Source organism: Calypte anna, chromosome 6 (genome assembly GCF_003957555.1).
Source record: "Calypte anna isolate BGI_N300 chromosome 6, bCalAnn1_v1.p, whole genome shotgun sequence".
NCBI lineage: Eukaryota > Metazoa > Chordata > Aves > Apodiformes > Trochilidae > Calypte > Calypte anna.
This window is the reverse complement of record NC_044252.1, coordinates 20,792,719-20,810,577: the sequence shown is the minus strand read 5'-3', so window position 1 is coordinate 20,810,577 and position 17,859 is coordinate 20,792,719. Positions and strand designations below refer to the sequence as shown.

Sequence of the window (17,859 nt, the reverse complement as noted above, 5' to 3'; positions counted from 1 at the left end):
AGGGGCAGGCTTTACTGTTTGCCCAATTAACCCTCTCTGCTCCCAGGTCAGGTTCAGTGCCCTTCTTCCCATTCTCTCTGATCTGGCTGACAGGTGCCCAAAAGTCTGTATCAACACCAGAGCACAAACTGCAGGAAACCCAGCACCTTGAGAAGCTGAGGGCAGTCACATCACAGACATCAGCTCAGATATCAACTGCAGAACCACCAGCAAAGCCACTCTGAAGCTGCTGCTCATTCCCATACAGCTAAGAGAGTATGAGGCAGGGAGGCTGAAGCCACAGCGTTTGTGTTTCTGCTTGAGAGCAAGGATGCACTGGGAATGGAACACATGAGGGCTCTGGATGTAAAGTGGGGCTGGAAGAGGATATGGGAGAGGTGGAAAAAGAAAGGCCTGAGAAAGGCCAGGGCTAAGAGATGCTTGGAGAAGACACTGTGGTTCTCTGAAGTAAAATCATGACTTGTAGTGCAACAATGCTTACAAAATGATCAAAATTAGGAATTAAAGAAGGAACTAAATGGCTCCAACAGTGCCTGTAGGCAGCAGGGGCCAACTGCCACCCTGAAGCACCCTCATCCCATGCTGCTGTAGACTTACCTCTCAGCTCCTGCAGCTCCACCGTGAGGCTCTCAATGTTTGAGTCACAGAAATCAAGGTTCTCCAGTGTCTCCACTCTCACCAGCTCATCCTGCTGCTCCTCCAGCATCAGACTCAGCTCAGCACGGGTCTTGCCATAAGCATCCAGGTCTCGCTCCACCTCTCCAATTCTCGTCAGCAGAATGGAGTGGGGAGAAGCTGTCGCTGCCTGTGTCAAGTCCTCACGTCCCTCCTCTGCCCGCTTCTCCTGGGCACCAGGCAGAAGATCTGGAGGAGCCACATTTCTCCGCTGGTTGCTTGACGGAGGTCGGGGTGCAGGCCGGGAAGGCTTCACTGAGAAGGACAAAGGCCTGTCCTTGGGCACCTGGCCACCCAGCACATGCACAGGGGTTGTAGCAAGGCTGCTGGGCCGAGGAGGGGGTGGCCTCAGGGCCTTCCTCCTCTCTGACAGCCTGGCATGGGTGGCACATTCAGGAGACCCACGGACAATGTCCTTCTCAGAGCTGTAGTCCAAGATAGAGAAGTGTCGGGAGACCTTGTCCTGCTCAGCACCAGTAGCTGTCAGACTCTTCTCAAATTGTGTCAGCTGCTCTGTCAGTTTAGAGTCGAGGTCTGTGCAGCCATCCCCCTGTGCTGCAGGTGGGCAGCATTCTCTCCAGCTCCCAGCCCAGGTGTCCAAGCCCACCTGTGCACCTCCCAAACTGGAGGAACAAGGTTTGGACTTTTCCTGTTGACTATCCATCCAATTGTCCAGGTTCTGGGTGCTGCTCTGGCTGTCCTGGGGCTCAGATGCTGCCCAGCTGTTAGGAGAAGAAATCACCTGGCTTCTGCAAGGATCTGGAGTGGAGTGGGGAGCCTGCAGGGGCACAGTGGAACTGTCTCCATTATGCTCAGGCTGGGTGTGAATTTCTAAGTTTCTTGAGGAGGTTGAAATTAATCCTTCAGACTCCAGCTCACCTGAATGGCCAGGACTGTTGTTCTGTTGGGGAGGCAGCTGAGCAGCAGGGAGAAGGCCATTGACTGTCTTTGTGCAGTCAAAGAGGAGGGAGTTCGATGTGCCTTTGGGACATAGTCCTTGGTGTCCAGTGAAAGGAAAGGCCTGATGCTGTTTCAAATCTGTGCCAAGATGACTCTCTGTTCTCCCCACCTTGTGAGACAAAACAGTGTCAGGCTCAGGGTGTGCAACTGAGCCATCCTCCTTTTCCCTGCCATCTTCCCCTGGCAAAAGAACCTTGGTGCAGCTGCTTTCTGGGACTTGATTGACAGAGCCTCCACAGCAGCCTCCATCTTGGAGATCCCCAGAACTCACCTTTTCCCTGCAAGGCTCAGAGGCTTCCAGCCTGACAAATCTGTGTGGAAAGATTCCACATTTTCCCCTCAGTTCTCCCTCCAGCCATCCATCCTCTAGAATACCTATTATCCGAATCCTGTCACCCACATCAAAATCCAGTTCCTTGGCCTCCAGGGCTTGGAACTGATAGAGAGCAACACCATAGGTGCTCCCCGGCTCCTCTTCCTCCTCCTTAGGTGGTATATCTACTGTTCCATTGGTGTCACAAGTCCCTGTGGGCTCTGGATCCATGGAGGTCCCCGGTGCTCGCAGTGGAGTAAGCAGTTCCACAAAACCCTCTGGGAAGATGCCCCTGCAGCCTCTGAGCTCACCTTCGAACCAGCCGGGCTCTGGGACACCAACAATGTTGATCACATCCCCTTCCCTGAAGTCCAGTTCCTCCTCCAGCTGAGCAGACAGGTCCAACAGGGCCCGGGCTTGGCCCAGTGAGTAGGCAGGCACTTCCAGGAGAGTGCTCTGGGACAGCTGACGGCTTCGAACTGAAAGGCACAGCTCCCGCACACATGATGAGGGGAAAAAGCCCTTGGAACCCCAACTGCTTCGTCCCTGGAGCCAGCTGGAGGCCAGGGATCCCCCCAGCACCACCAGATCTCCTGCAGGGAATGAGATGTACACCAGTTCAAAACTGCCCTTATGATTGCTTTTCACCTCTTACTCCTGTCTCCCCATGTCCTTCCTGGCTGTGGGTAAGGTCTGGTATTCTGCACTGAGCGCAGTGCATGCTGGGGATGTGCAAGACCAAAGACTGGAGGTAAGGCATGAAGCATCAGCAGCCTCTGGCATGCACATGCTTAAGATATCTTTGAGCAACTTGGTCTAGTAGGAGGTGTCCCTGCCCATGGCAGGGGTGATGCAACTACATGATCTTTAAGGTCCATTTCAATGCAAACTATTCTGTGATTCTATAAAGATAGACAGTTAGGCTCCATCACTTTCTAGCTGATAAGCCATGAAGACTCACCAAAGCTTTGACTGGTCTCCCAAATGCAAGACTAGGATTTGGGGATTGGAAGGCAGTTAAAAGGCAGCTGTAAGTCTTCTAAACCTTCTACACAACTCCAGCATCTGGGGGGTCGAGTAATGACAGATCATGAGAAACTAGTATCAGGGTGGCAGAAGCCCCAGTGTCCAGGGTGGATTTGACATGACCCATGTTAAGAGGTATTAGGAAATGTTCTCTCCTGGCATTCTAGGCAGGTTGCTGTGACTAGGCTCATGCTTCTACAAGGACAGGTGGGGGCTATGAAATGCAAGAAAAGGAAGAGAATGGAGATTACCTCTCTGCAATGACAAGCTCCCTGGCTCTTGAGATGTGAAGTCACTGGTGCAAACAAACAGTTTTTCTCCCTGCTTCAAAGGGGGAATATCCACAGGTTCCACAAAGCTGCTAGGAAACTGCCCTAAAATGAGAAGCAACTGTCAGCAATGACTCTTTTCTATAGACCACCACCACACCCTCCACCTTCCTTCCAGATTTTTGGATCTTTTGCTAAAGGAAAATACCCAGCTATCCCAGGCACCTCAACAGCATGGTAAAAGAGGAACAAGTCTGGGAGTCAGAAATTCCCAAGGTTTTAAATGTGTAAGAGCTAACAGAGAACAAAAAGCTTTGTGCCCTTGGCTCACTCCCAGCAACCAACATGCTGTGTTCATTACTAGAACTGTGCCATCAGCATGGAGTTTCTAGGAACGGACACACTAGGTTTTCTCTGCTTTCACTGCTTGCTTCCCAACTCAGAGACATGATGAGGACTGAGAGATCTAGTAGTGCTGGATCATGACATAAGTATCTCCTGACTGGGCACATCCATCTCATGCTCCTCACTCTTGTGTAAGGCTTGGCCCCCACATAGCCTCAGCACTGATGTCAGACCACCATACTCTGGATGGCCACATCTGTGAGTCAGTCTCTGCCACAGCTTTGGTGCTGCTGATGCTCCAGGGACCTTCTGCACTTTGTCATTCGTTAACCTATTTCACCATGGCACCCATTGCTGGATTCCCAGCTATTCTGTGCAGATCAGGGCAGCACATGCAAATTATAACTCAGCTACTAATTTCAGTCCTGGGAGTACTTTGCTCACTGCAAAGGCCACAACAAGTGTCATTCCCATATTTTATAATTTATGGCAAGAGGAAGTGATGGATTATGGGTTAGTAGAACTTCCAGCATTCACTCATGATGATCCAATCCACGTTCTCCAATAAAACTTGAAGACCCACATCCCAGACACCCATAACTTTGCACTGAGTTAACTCAGTTCGGTATTTGCTGTCATTAACCTGACGTGCAACCAGCAGCCCAGAGGCTGCTGGTCTCATTGGCTTCCTTCACAGTTTTAACCAGCTCCACCTCTTTTTGCACATATTAGTTTCCCACTCTGTACATGGAAACAACCTAATGCTGTTAGAAGGGAAGCCACGGAGCTACACTAGTTATTCCCCACAGAATACTGAATATGGTTTTTGGGAGGCTGCACCATGTCCACAGCTTCTATTCAAAAGTGCTTTTCCAAATCCCTATAACTTTAGTTTAGAAAACTGGGCAGAAAACTACAACAGCTGTTCCAAGGGAAAGTAGGAATGCAAGTGGGTTTTGAGTTAAAGGTCATTAAAAACCACTTGGTTTGACTTCAGTGTGTTTCTCTATCTCTTGAGCTCCAACACACATCTGTTTATTATTCCTTACTAGCTTCATCTTTTTGAGAACAAGCACATCAGTATGCTGGGAGACAAAACTGTGGTGAAGTAAATACTGGTGATTTCTGCATCAGTAATTTGTGCCCAATGACTTCAGCACTACCAGAATCAGGCACACACTCATTCAATGCCATTTATCAGCTCTGTGGAGCACAGAAGTCCTCCTCTCCACCTTTGCTACTGTCTTTGTTTTAGCCAGGAGACAGCCCCCAGCTGTTAGCAGAGGCTAGACGGCTGCTGCAATAGCACCCCCATCTCCATGGCTAGAGATAAAAGAAACTCCAGTCCCACCCTCATGCTAAGGACAGAGTCAGGCTTATGTTTTGAAGTGGCTTAGTTTTCATCTCCCTCTGAGCTCAAGCATCCTCTCAAAATCAGGTTTAAGACGAGAAGGAGCTGCTTAAAAAGGGACTATGAGCCTCTAAGTGTTTCTTTAAGAGCATTTTGCTGCTTCAGGAGTATCTCACACCCCTCCAGAAGTGTGACATTCTTGTATGCTACTTCAGGCACCCAGATATTGATGGCAGCTTTTGAAGTAAAATGCTTCCAAGCAGAAACAATGAAGTTGGTGTCAAGACAGGGGCCTAGGGGTGACACTCAGGACTCTGTTGCTGCGTCTCCCACTGACTTGACCCGATGAGGTCACTTGGATGTGACTGACCTCTCCCGGTGCATCTGTTTCCTCTCTCCCCTTCCAGTGTCACAGCAGGTCAGTGCACAAACTAGCCAGGAAATAGGCTGTCTCACCACGGAGGATGGAGCAACTAGTATTCTGAAGCTCTCATTTCCTCAAGAACTGGCTCTGCAGTAATCTCTCTCAAAAAACCACAAATGAGCTACCTGAACAGCTGATGCAAAGTTGACAGGAGAGCAGTGGTGGGGAACCCAAGCTCTCAGTCCCAAGCAAAGTCCCATGAAAGATTTAGTAAAACAGATTTTGTCCTGCATATCACTGGCCAAAGGAAAGTCTGCTCACAGGATTGATGTTTAGCTGGCACATCCACGCAGGTGTTTCCAGCTCTTACCTGTGACACTTTCCTTTTTACCAAGGAGCCAGAACTCATCCACCACAGCCAATACCTCGATGACATCTCCAACAAAGAGGGGCAGTTCCTCAGAGACACTGGGACAGAAATCAAAGACTGCTCGAACCACAGAGCCAGCCTCCATTGCGCAGGGTCTGAAGGTGGATCAGTACCTATGGCTGAGACACAGTGGGAAGACCATTAGCAGCCAGAAACACCTGAAATTATCACATAAATCCTCAAAAAGAAAAAAACTTCCCCGAGCACAAGAGCAGGAACACTGTGAGGGGGTCCTGTCCTTAGGTCTCTCAACTTCAGACTTTGGTTATGCAGGAGGCAGGGGTCTCCAGCAATGCAGCCCCCATGGTTCAGCATGCCTTGTCCAGCCTCTCTAGATGTCTCTGCTGGGGACATAATTGTGCTGCAGTGGGGGGGAGAAGCAGCAACACAACTGGAAATTAATTCCCATCAGGAAGGAAGCAAAAGGAGGGGAGGAAGCTTGCAGCTTCCCTGACATACTGGACAGGGCCCTGAGCCTGCCAGGGCCCGGTGGGAAGATTGCACCACTCAATTCAAGAGTGCGTGTTCCAACAGGATGAGCAAAGGCATTTGCCCCTTTCTCATGCCACCACTCAGGGCCACAGGAATCACATGCTGGAGCAGCATGACACTGGGACCAAACCTCCTCGCTTCCCAAAGAGCCTCTATGTGCCTGGTGGGTGATCAGTCACCCTCCGAGCCTCTCTCAGCCAGCAATACCTGGCCCATCCTCAGCACGGCTTATCAAACAGTCCCACCTCGACAACAGAAAGAGCATGCTGATGCCACACACCACCACCCACAGAGAACATGCGAGGTCCTCGGGGATCCCATTTTTCCACACAGCTGCACACTGCCCACCTGAGCCCCAGAAAGTCAGGAAGAGGGTATGCTAACATAGGCAGGAGAAAAACATCCCCGCGGATGAGGTACAGCCAACTTCCAGCGAGAGTGCCAGCAGGGAATCCAGCGGGGGAAGGGCTTTCTGCTGACGGGACTGCTGTGTTTATCCAGTCCGACTCACCTCCTGGGAACAAAGCGGGTTTGTACTCTGCAGGAACAGCTTCCTCAGCACGTCCCTCCCCACCCCCAGTTGTGCCCCTGCTGCAGCCGGCACCCTGCACATCGGCCACCCTCACCTCTGCTGTCCAGTCCCTCCCTCCTATTGCTCTCCCCTGCCTTTCCCAGTAGCACGTGGGTTCGTTGAGGAACAAGATATCCCTTTGTCACCAGCATTGTGCTGGCTGTACAAACAAAGAGCTTAATATACAGCAGCCGACAGCACTTTGCCACCAAACAGAGATGAATGGACTGGAGTGAATCAGGAGCACAAAGAGCTGCAGTTCAGGGTAGCAGGAGTCTACTGAAGCAGAAGGAGTAACAGTATTAAAAACATGACCATGTGGAGCAGGGAAAAAGATGAAAGAGCTATCAACTAACTTAGAAAAACTAAAGATGAGGAAGCAGCCTCATGCTATTTCAGGTGGGATGGCTGGACACATCAGCAATGTATGCAGTAGCCCCTTCCAGGCACCCAGCGCTACCCCCCACCTCCCAGACAGTCAAGTCCTGTGGCACAGGGCACCACTGAGCTCAGGGTCCTAGAAATCTCTGCCATACTCTGAATATGCAGACTTCACAGCTGTACCAAAGAGGAAAAAAACATTGCAAATGTAATTGCTGCCTCAGGGTAGTTTCTCCAGGAGCATATGATGGTACAGTGAGATTTCTTACATTTCTTTTGTCAAAGGTGTAATCTAAGAGTGGGCCAAGGAGTGCAAGGATGACAGCACGTGTGCTGCAGACCCAAACCCTGGCTGCACAGGAGTCACTGGGGCTGAGGATACAGCATTTCCACTGCCGGAGACTTAGTCTTGCCCAAGAAAACAGCAATGCCACTTCCTTAACTCACCTGCAGCTCTGGGGACTCATTCATTAAAATGAACAAGATTTTCCAGTGAGAGAGAAGAGAGACGGGCTAGCAAGACTGCAATTGTTCACCATGAATGTATTAAATGCAGTTATAATTAAACCCGGGCAGTAACATATTCATTTGAAAAACATCCCCGAGAGCCAGCCCATGAAGTAAGAAACCATGAACTAACTTTTAAAACTGCCAAAAAAAGAATCCAAACAACCTCATGTTCTATCAGCAGCATGGTGAAGAGCAGGATCACACCCTGACTCCAACTGAGTCTGGACAATACACTCCTGTATTCAAAAGAAGTCAATCTGTTTGCTTGCTCCATAATATAATTTGAACACAAAATATTACATTTTCCAGGATCTTGGCCCTGTCTTAATCCATGTAGTGCTGCTTGCCAATACTTTCTCCAAACCTCTACCTAGAGAAGGAAGCCTCCCAGCATCTTTCAGACTGGAAATTTACTGAATCCAACTCTTCAAGCTTAATGGTGGACCTGAGTTTCTCCCAGTTACACCCTAGACCTGGTGAAAACAAACTTCCTGCTGGAGCCTTGTGCAGAGGCTCCATCAGGAAAAGCAGATTGCAGTGAGAGCCTGTGATCCCCAGTGAGTCATGGCTCCTGACGGCTGACAAAGCTCCATCCCCTCTCACCTCAAGGATGGGTGATCCCTGCCTGTCAGGGGGAGGAAGGGCTGCTCCACAACTGAGCAAACACCAGGACTTCACAGCAGCAGAGGTCAGGACTGCAAATTGCAGGACTCCTGCCCCCACCAAGCAGCACACCAGCATCCAAAGAGAGCCCCAGTGTGCAAGTATGAAGCTGCAGCACATCAGCAAAGTCACCCAACACGCTGTCTGTGTCTCGCTGCCCAATCGCTGCACAAACTAGGTAATGTGTTCCTGGCACCCAACTGCAGCCCACTGGGCTCCAAACTCCAGGCCTGACACAACAGGATTGTGCAACAAGGCTGAGTGGATTCCCAGAGCGTTAATCACTCCACGCAGCAGCCTGCATGCATGCTCAGCACACATTAAAATTACCTCCACGGAAGACTGCCTATCCCATTTTGCTATTAGCTCTGGAGCATGTCTGTTCCAGCCTGGGCTGATAAAAGGAGGGAAATGAAGAACCACAATGAAATGGTGGCTATTTACTCTGTTACAGTGTTGTTTTGAGACTTTCAGCATAGACTGGATCAAGACAGCAGCCAAGAGGAGACATTTATACACTGACTTGTAAACTTCTTTTAGCTTCTTGTTACCTCTCTTGTTTGCAGCTGATATCTGGCAGGATAAGAAGCTTCAAACAACAGTTCACCAGACTCACCAGCACCAAATTACTGTCAAGGATTTGCTGAAAGTGCTACCACTTAGATGAAAGCAGACTTACTGAAGATGTTATGTCATTTCTACATATTTTCAATCATAAATGTGAGCAAGTGAGTCACTGATGAACTTCTGTACCTTACAGGAGTTCAGTCTTCCCTGGTTTTGCTGAAAGACACTGAAGGAAGGATTCTGAGCACTGAAGAGCTAAGGGAAAACCATAAAGAGACCATTTTAGGTAGACTACAGAAATCATTAATAGCCCCAGAAAAACAAGTGACCCAAAGAGTTTGCAGACAGCTAATCTGGTGGTATATCCAAAGAGCTGATATATACAAAGGAAGAACAACTCATGTCATCTACCTGGACTTGTGCAAAGCATTCAATACTGTCCTGCACAACATCCTTGTCTCTAAATTGGAAAGATACAGATTTGATAGATGGCCCACTTGGGGGAGAAGGAACTGATGCACTCAAAGAATATTGGTCAATGTCTCAATGTCCAAATGGAGACCAGTGAAAAGTGGTGTGCCTCAAGGGTCAGTACTGGGACAGGTACTGTTTAACACCCTTGCTGGAGTTATGGACAGTGGAATCGAGTTACTCTCAGCAAGTTTGCTGATGACATGAAGCTGTGTGGTGTGGTCAATATATTAGAGGGAAAGGATGCCATCCAGATGGACCCTGCCAGGCTTGAGAGGAGGGCCCATGACAACATCATGAAGTTCAATATGGCCAAGTGCAAAATCCTGCACCTGGGCTGAGGTAATCCCAAGCACAAATACAAGTTGGGTGGAAAATAGAGAAAAGCCTTGAGGAAAAGGACTTAGGGGTGTTGGTTGATGAAAAGCTCAACATGAGTTAGCAATATGTGCTTGCAGCCCAGAAAGCCAACCATACCCTGGGCTGCATCAAAAGAAGTGTGGCCAGCAGGTCAAAGGATATTTCTCCCTCTCTACTTTGCCCTCTTGACACCGTGCCTGGAGTAGTGTGCCCAGTTCTGGCACCCCTAACACAGGAAGGACATGGAACTCTTGCCAGGAAGATGACCAGAAGGCTGGAGCACATCTCCTATGAAGACAAGCCTGACAATTGGGGTTGTTCAGCCTGGAGAAGAGAAGGCTGCTACGAGTCCTTATAGCAGCCTTCCAGTACCTGAAAGGGGCCTACAAGAAAACTGGAAAGAACTTGTTACAAGGGCATGTAGAGATAGGATAAGGTTTGTTGAGACTCTGGAACAGGTTGCCAAGGGAGGTTGTGGATGCCTAATCTTTGGAAGTGTTCAAGGCCAGGTTTGATGGGATTTTGAGCAATCTGGTCTAGGAAGTTGCCCCTACCCATGAAGGGGTGTTGGAACTAGATGAACTTTAAGGTCCCTTCCCACCCAAACTATTCTATGATTCTATAAGATCACGAGACAAAAAGCAGAAGCAGATGGATGTCACAAATTTAGCAGAAAGAAAAACAAACTTCACAGGTGGAATCACCACTTGTTTTCCTCTAAATAAAACTTTTTAGCATCTCACTTAAAAGGCAGCACTGTTAAACTGGCTATAGTGAGCACTACAACAGTAACTGAGAAAGTAACGTACCACCAAATAGACTAAAAAATGCAGTGTGGGCTTTCACAGGCATTAGAGAGACAAGCAGATTCTTGTGCAGCAGGTGTCTCAGTCTCTTTAAAACCTTAGAGCCTGCCTGAACAGTTGATCAGGAAGAAATCAGATTCTCAGAAATGTACAAAAGCCAAGTTTGTTGCAGAACAAATAAATGAATTAATATTAAAAATATTTTAAAAATACTATCAGTTATCTTTTTTCTTTAAATTGAAAAATGCCATGCCCGTCACCTATGCCTTTCAACACCTGTTTCCACTCAGTAGTTAAACGCCTGTTTATTGGAAGCACAATCCACCCCCAGAGATGGAGATGCCACTCGGCCCCACTCAGTGCATTCTCCAAGCTCTGGGTCTGGCTTTGATAAGAGATTTGCTGCAGCTCTCTGCACTCCGGGCTGCACAGTCGGTACCTAATGTGCAGTAAGAGGAAACCAAGAGTGCTGCTTGGCTTCTCATGCAATTGTGTCAAGCTTACTAACTACACACCGAGGTATCTTCCCTATTCTTTTCTTCTGTTCCTCCCTGTGGTCTGGACAGTCCTTTTTCCCTCATCCTTGCTGCACAGCATCCGCACAGCCTGCACAGTCCTCATTTATATTTCAAGGGAAGGACACTGCTTGTATGCCAGCATGCCTCAACTGCTCACACCACCCTTCCAAGCCACTGCCACTCACAGGCACTCCCTCTTCTCAGAGCAGAACATGTTGCTCTGTAGGCTCCTGGAGGTCCTTGCTCACTTGCACATTACTTGGTGGGATAAACAATAACCCATTGAGCCAGGCTGCCTAGGCTCTGCTGGATATAGTGCCAATGCAGGGACTGCAGCTCTGGCAAACTACAGAACTGACCCTATGAATCCCAACAGAATGGACAGTGCTGTAAGCAGGGCAAAAACCTCACTAATGGCGTGGAGGAGGGGAGCTTTATTCCACCAGGGAAATGCCAACTACTGCAGCCGCCTGTTAGGATGAGCTGCTTTTCTTAACAGATCCCAACAAGCTTGGGATCTGAGCTTCACACAGTGGGGAACATTTCCCCTCCTGCGTTCCATCCCGTAACCCCATATGGCTCCCAGGAGAAATGGCATCTCCTCACTTTAAAAATAAAGAGCTTCTTTCCCTTTGCCTGTGACCTGACATTAAAAAAAAAAAAAAATTACTAAAATTAATTATGAATTTGGGTTGGATCATCAAGCCCTCCAGAACCCAGACCACCAAGAACAAAGGCTCCTTGAGCAACCTCTGGCCTCCCACGCTTTGGGCATTTGCCCCAAGAGCTCTGCCATATATTGCACAAGTAATTCAAACCACTACTTCTTCCCTCCAGCTGGACCCTGGCTGTCACAGTCTTCTCACCTGCTCCATCACAGGACACAGCTGAGGGCAGGCTCGTGGCATTTGCACAGAGTAAGCGTAGCTTGGAGAGGAAGGAAGAGGAGCTCACATTGGGACAGATGGCAAGCAAACGAAAGTCATCTGGAAACTAGGGCACAGCATTAATTTTTAATGCAAAGCAGAACACCTTGCCACAACATGTTAGCAAGGAGACTGTGATGGATATGTAATCTCTGGCACTGGGGACCCAAGGAGACAAAGGCCATAACATGATCTTAGGAGACAAGAGCTTCCCAAATTCTGTATGGGGCAGCTTGCATGCACCTTTCATATGCCATCAGAGTCCCGTCTTCTGCCACCCCGATGCACATAGCTGCCCTTCTTGCCATTTTTATGACAGGCTAAAATGATACAACTTAGAATAAGCAACAGACAAAACCCCCAAAGCAGCACTACTTCTGCTGAATGGTACCCATGACTGGACTTCAGGGGGTAGGTAGTATAAAATCACAAAACTAGTCATTATACCTTGAGTGCATATCCAGAACAGGTTGAACCGGGGCTACGAGGACATTCCTCAACACTGGAACACTTGACATTGTATCTTGAACAATATTATTCAAGACAGCTTTTGGACAAAAGCTCATGACAATGCCTGAGTTGCTGGGCAGAGAATCCAGAAAACTGGTAATTATTCAAAATTTGACTTGGAAACTCTGCTCTTTGCCTGCCTTCATTCCTGTTCTGAGCTTCTTGTTATCTCCAAAAAACCTAAATCCCTGGCAGGGACTGTGTTGATATCTAGTATCATGTGGACCTCATCCCTTCAGACCCCCTAGGTGCTACTGAGAAGGAAGGAATTGATTTTATTTCCTACCAGAAAGGTTCTAAAAATAAGCCAGAGTAAAAAAAGAAGGACACAGTAAAAACCTCTGTCCTTCAGAAGTGGGGTCAAGCAATCCTTAGAACATGATTAGAAAAAAACTTGCTGGAGGTCTCAAGGAAATAATCAATTAAGGTAGTGACATGCTAATGTAAGCACAAATCAGACTGTCCCACCCAAGCTCACATCACCGCTGTCACAAAAACTGAAAAGTCACCTATGGCAGGGACATGGCTCATGCAGAACCCTGAGACATCCCACAGCCTTGCTTTCAATGATGGCTAGCAGACCCAGTACTCTGTAAGGCTCCAAGTGCCACTATTTTCCTCTCCTCCCATCCCATTGACGAATTAACATTTCTTTAAAATCACTTGTACTAGTTTTTAATGTCATTGCTAATGGTAAGTGGAGCAGCTGGAGAGAGAACTGAAACCTTTGGTAGAGCAGAGGACTTCAGAAACGGAACAGCAGAAGAAGCCATCTTAGAGACATGGGCATTATCAGCGCTATGGAGGACCTCGTGAAAGAGAAAGCATTTAGACACCATGCCCAGCACAGCTTGCAGCCAGAGGAGTGAGTCAAGATGAGGGGGATGATGGTGACGTCTTGTAGCACAGTACTGAGGCTGTATTTGGCAAGGCATCTGCAAAACTGCAAATTCTGTACCAACTAATCCTTTCAGGCCTCTTGTGGAGGAAAAGACAGAATCACAATTTAAATGAAGGAAAGATGAGCAGAGGAAAGGGCAGAGAGAGAGCCTTTTCAGAAGAAACTGAAAGTCATAGAAACACGAAAATCTTCTGAACAGATATTACTGGCAATGTTTATGACACTGCTAGAGGTAGTACAGCAAAGAGAATGAGATGGGAAGGCATGGAGGTGGGGAGAGTACTATCAAACACTAGGGAAGGAAGAAGAGATGTTTGTATTCAGAGGCCAAATTGTGTAAAGGGTGGGATCAACTGAGATCCCAGGGTCAGCAAAAGGGTCACACAGGAGGAGCAGAAGCAGCTTCCCACAAGGTATTGAGGGTGAGACAAGACTCCATCTCCTGAGGAGGAGGATGAAGCACCTCCAGTTCTTCACTGCTAAAGTACAAGGTCACAGCATTAGGCTGGCAGAGACACAGAAGGATTTGCGTTTTCCTCGGAGGTAACTTTTGGGACTTTCTTTTCCCAGACTGGCAAAAGCAGAGCAGAAGCTCTGAGAGAAGCAGCCGGGGAAGACACAACATTGCAGCCTGGAGCTTCAGCACTGTGTGCAACCACCTGTGCCACTCTTCACTAGTGCCACCACTCTGGACTCGGTACCAGACCACTCCAGGCCCCGGAAGCCTGCACTGTTTCTACAGGGCCAGGTGCTCACCTGCATCAAGCTGTCCAGGCAACGCCAGCTCCCACCAGCTGCACCCACCGCGGGTTACCACTGCCTGCACAGATACGGCTTAGGAGACCAAAATACCAACAGACGCCATGTGGGCAGTAGACAGGCGGCTCCCGCTGTACCCCACAGATGCTTCAGGCGGTCCTGGTTTCCGAAGTGCTCACGGGGTGCCATCAGCCAGAGCCGCTGGGGCACGGTGAACACCCAGCCGGGTACGCAGGGCTGAGGGGCCACAGGCTGCCGCAGCCCGGCTGCTGGTGCGAGGGGAGAGCTAAAAGCACCCCAGCCAGGGGCCGGGCTAGAGCGGGGGCAGACAGAGCCTTGGGCTTGGCAAGGGGGCCCGGGAAAGGGGTTGCTGGTAACGGGTGAAAGGGTAAGAGGCGGCGGCCGGGGCGGGAGGCGGCGGCCGCGGCAGAGGCCGCACCGGGACCCCGCGGAGACACAGGCCGGGCGGGCGCGGGGGCGAGCAGAGCAGGGGTAGGCAGGCGGCGGGGCAGCGCCTAGGCCAGGCGGCAGCGGGCGGCGGACGCTTGGCTTCCCCCGGCCACTCCAGCAGATCCCTACCTTTTCCCGGCCCGCTCCTGTCGCGGCGGCCGTTCCGGCCCTGCGGGTCCCACTCCTGCCTCCGCCCCCCACAGCCTCCCAGCCCCGCCCGGGACCCGGACGGCCCGGCCCCCAGCGCCCGCACGGCCTGTCGGCCCGCCCCGCACGGCCCGGCCCGGAGGGGTGACGCTGGGAGGCCGCGGCCGGGGCCGAAGGGGTGGAGCTGGCTCCGCGGGGCCCGGTCTGGAGGCTCGGTATCTCGGTATCTCCGGGTGACATGGGGACATTCCCCTTGGCAGCACTGCTCGGCCCCAGCCTCCGAGACAACTCCCGCGGCAGCACATGGGGACGCCCCGGTGAGGGACACGCTGTCCAGCGAGGGGCGACAGGCGTGGAGGCGAGGAGTGCAGCCCCTCCCCGGGCCGCCAGGCTGGGACACGGCAGCTGCGCGCCGTGCACCCGTGCTGGGGTGCTGACCGAGCACCCGTGAGCCCGGCGCGGAGCAAGGCAGGCAGGCAGCTGCCTGTGTAAACTCTTATCCTAACTCTCATCCTGACCAAGCGCTGCTGCCTCGCAGATGAGAGCAGCAAGCGGGGCTCCCCTTCCCTGCCGTTGCCATCTCCTGGGAGTCTTTCGCTGCCTTGTGGGCTGCAGCTTTGGCAGCAACTGACGAGTGTGTCTACACTGTCCATCTGGTGCAGTCTCAGTTTTGCTGCTAGGAGCTGGCATTGGCTGCTTAGATACACCACAGCATCACACCAGAGCACCAGGATGGAGAAAAAGAGATTAACAGCACCTCTCGCCACGTGACATGGAGTGCCAGTTTGTGCATCACGCAGGGGTACAGTTGGTCCCAGATTGGTTTTCCTGGCAGGCCAGAAAAAGCCTCGGTGCCCCAAGGGATACCATCGTACTGCAACGTGCTGTAAAGCCCTGTGTCTCTCAGTCCTGTTGCCGTTCGTCACTTGTTTGTGCATTTAGCTACACTTCTCCATAGCAACCACCCATATCCCAGATTGGCGTGCCACCAGGCAGGAGGAGGGTGTGTAGAGCACGTCGCACTCACCACTTCCGGTTGTGTTAGTATGTGCTCAGGCTGGGCAGTGGCTCCCTGTGCTCTCCTGAAGGTAGCCAACTCTGCTGCAGTTGGCTGAGGGCCCAAAGCTGCACAAGGAGCTGGGTGCTCTCTGCCCCACAGGTTCCTTGTATATGGTTTGCTGGAGCAGCAGAATAAATCACAGCACATGATCACAACATGGTCAGGGTTGGAAGGGACCTCTGATTGATGCCAGCCTCCACCACAGAGTTTCAGATGTTGTCCGATGACGCCCAAAAGTTCTGCTGTTCTTGCCTGCTGAGACAGAATTTTTTTTTTTTTTTTTTTTTTTTTACTTTTGTCATTCCAATCCCTCCTGCAACCTTTCAGGTCACTGCCATGACCAACCCACCTCTGCTGACATGCCCAGAAAAGCTGTATCACTCTTCTCTTGAGTTCAGCTGTTTGTATTTTACCTTTTTCTGCCTCCTTTATGCCAGCCACAGAAACCAGCATGCACTGCATGCATGCAGTGACCCATCTGCTCTCCCCGCTGGGGTTCCTGCTTATTCCAAGATCTTCACAATCTTGCTTGTTAGAGTTTTGGCTCATTCTTCTGGGCCTGGCTTCACTTATCTGTTTCTCCAGTGTCTGCATACAGTTTTGGTCCACTCAGAAAGCACAAATGAGAATGGAAGGATGCTCAAAGCTATGGGAACAGACTGTGCAGTGAACAACAATGTAGTGCTGTGACTCTTCAGCTTGGAATAAGAACATGGGGTGGATGAAGAGTTCTAAAACTCTTAGAGTGTCCCAGAGAGGATGCCAAGGATCAACTGTTTGCTGTGTCTTCTCCCACAGACCTGTCAACTGCTTCTGCATTGACTGGAGCCTCAAAAGAACGTGAAACCACTGCACTGGAGATGTTATGTCCAAAGGTTTAGTGCTGTTTTTAGCCTATGCTTCTTGCAACACTGGGGACTAAGTTCATGGCAAGCCTTTGAGAGGCATGTTTGAGAGTGTCCTGCCTCGGAAACATTTTGTAACCATGTTTTCACATGGAGAGCTCGATCATGGCCAAATGGAGCTTTACCAAACTGTTCAACACAAAAATATTCAGAGCTGGGAGGAGAATGGATGAATCCCTGCCAAGGGAGAGTGTCCTCCAGAAAGCTGTATCTCATAGGAACCCCCTTGGAACAGAAAAAGCTTGTGACTAAGACTCTAATTTTGTTGCTGCATGGCCAACCCCACAGCAGGCTGTGAGGGTCAGTGACATGACCTCCTGGGGTGGCTGACCTGTTCCAGAGAAGAAACCCATGTTCTCTGCCCTGCAAAATAAGCAGAATTGAGGCCGTCCTGCACTTCATAGGAGCACAAGAGGGCAACATGAGAGCACCCTGCAGCCAGCAGGCTCAGCAAGGTGACCTGTGACATTACTGACATGAAGAATGCTAGAAAAATTTTGCCTGCTTAAAATATTGTCACTGTGTAAATAACCAGTATTGTTTCTACTCTTGCTTCCACTCCAAAGCTTCCCAGATAGCCTAGGCAGCATGTTAAGGCCCAGTCTGTAGTACCCCACTGCACTGAACCATGGATCATGTCTTACCTAATCCAATTACAACTCTAATGCCATGTGTTGTACCTGTACAGCACACTGCTGGCATCAAGCATCCACATTCCCTGTTGCACATTGACAGGATCAAAGTTCAGGGAATTTGTCTCAAAAGAATACCAAATCACCTGTCTTGCTCTCCTACTCATCACCTGTTGTCAGACTTCACCTAGTTGCTCCTGTGCTCAGACTAGTAGTTTGTGTTGGCTAGAGCAGACCCTTGTTTCAGCCTGTCTGACTACAAATAATCCAAACCAGCTACGAGAAAGTCCCATCTGGACATCAAGACAAATGTGACATAAGCCAGGAGATGACCTTGGACCACCACCTGCTAGTTGCCACATTCCTACTTGAGGTGCTGCCAAATAGTGACAGCAATACTACATGTGGGACAAACTGTTCAGAGCTAGTCCATCACTGACTGCTTTAAAACTGACCTCTCACTAACTTTAGGGTCTACAGGCAGCAACCATCTTTCC

General features: G+C 49.9%; 1 protein-coding gene across 5 annotated transcripts in view; it reads right to left on the bottom strand.

Moving 5' to 3' along the window:
* DNMBP (dynamin binding protein) overlaps positions 1–14,813 on the bottom strand; it is a 35,596-nt gene extending 20,783 nt beyond the window's left edge. For 2 of the 5 annotated variants that reach the window (XM_030453308.1, XM_030453310.1), the window contains exons 1-4: positions 14,748–14,813; positions 5,674–5,852; positions 3,226–3,348; positions 598–2,541 (exon numbers count right to left, since the gene is read on the bottom strand). In XM_030453308.1, coding sequence (XP_030309168.1) covers positions 598–2,541; positions 3,226–3,348; positions 5,674–5,818 — 2,212 coding nt within the window. In that variant the 5' untranslated portion in view covers positions 5,819–5,852; positions 14,748–14,813. Of the gene's footprint in view, positions 1–597; positions 2,542–3,225; positions 3,349–5,673; positions 5,853–14,165; positions 14,574–14,747 lie in introns of those variants that run through there. The other 3 variants (XM_030453309.1, XM_030453313.1, XM_030453314.1) reach the window with 3 other exon arrangements.
* Between the last annotated feature and the right edge of the window lie 3,046 nt (positions 14,814–17,859).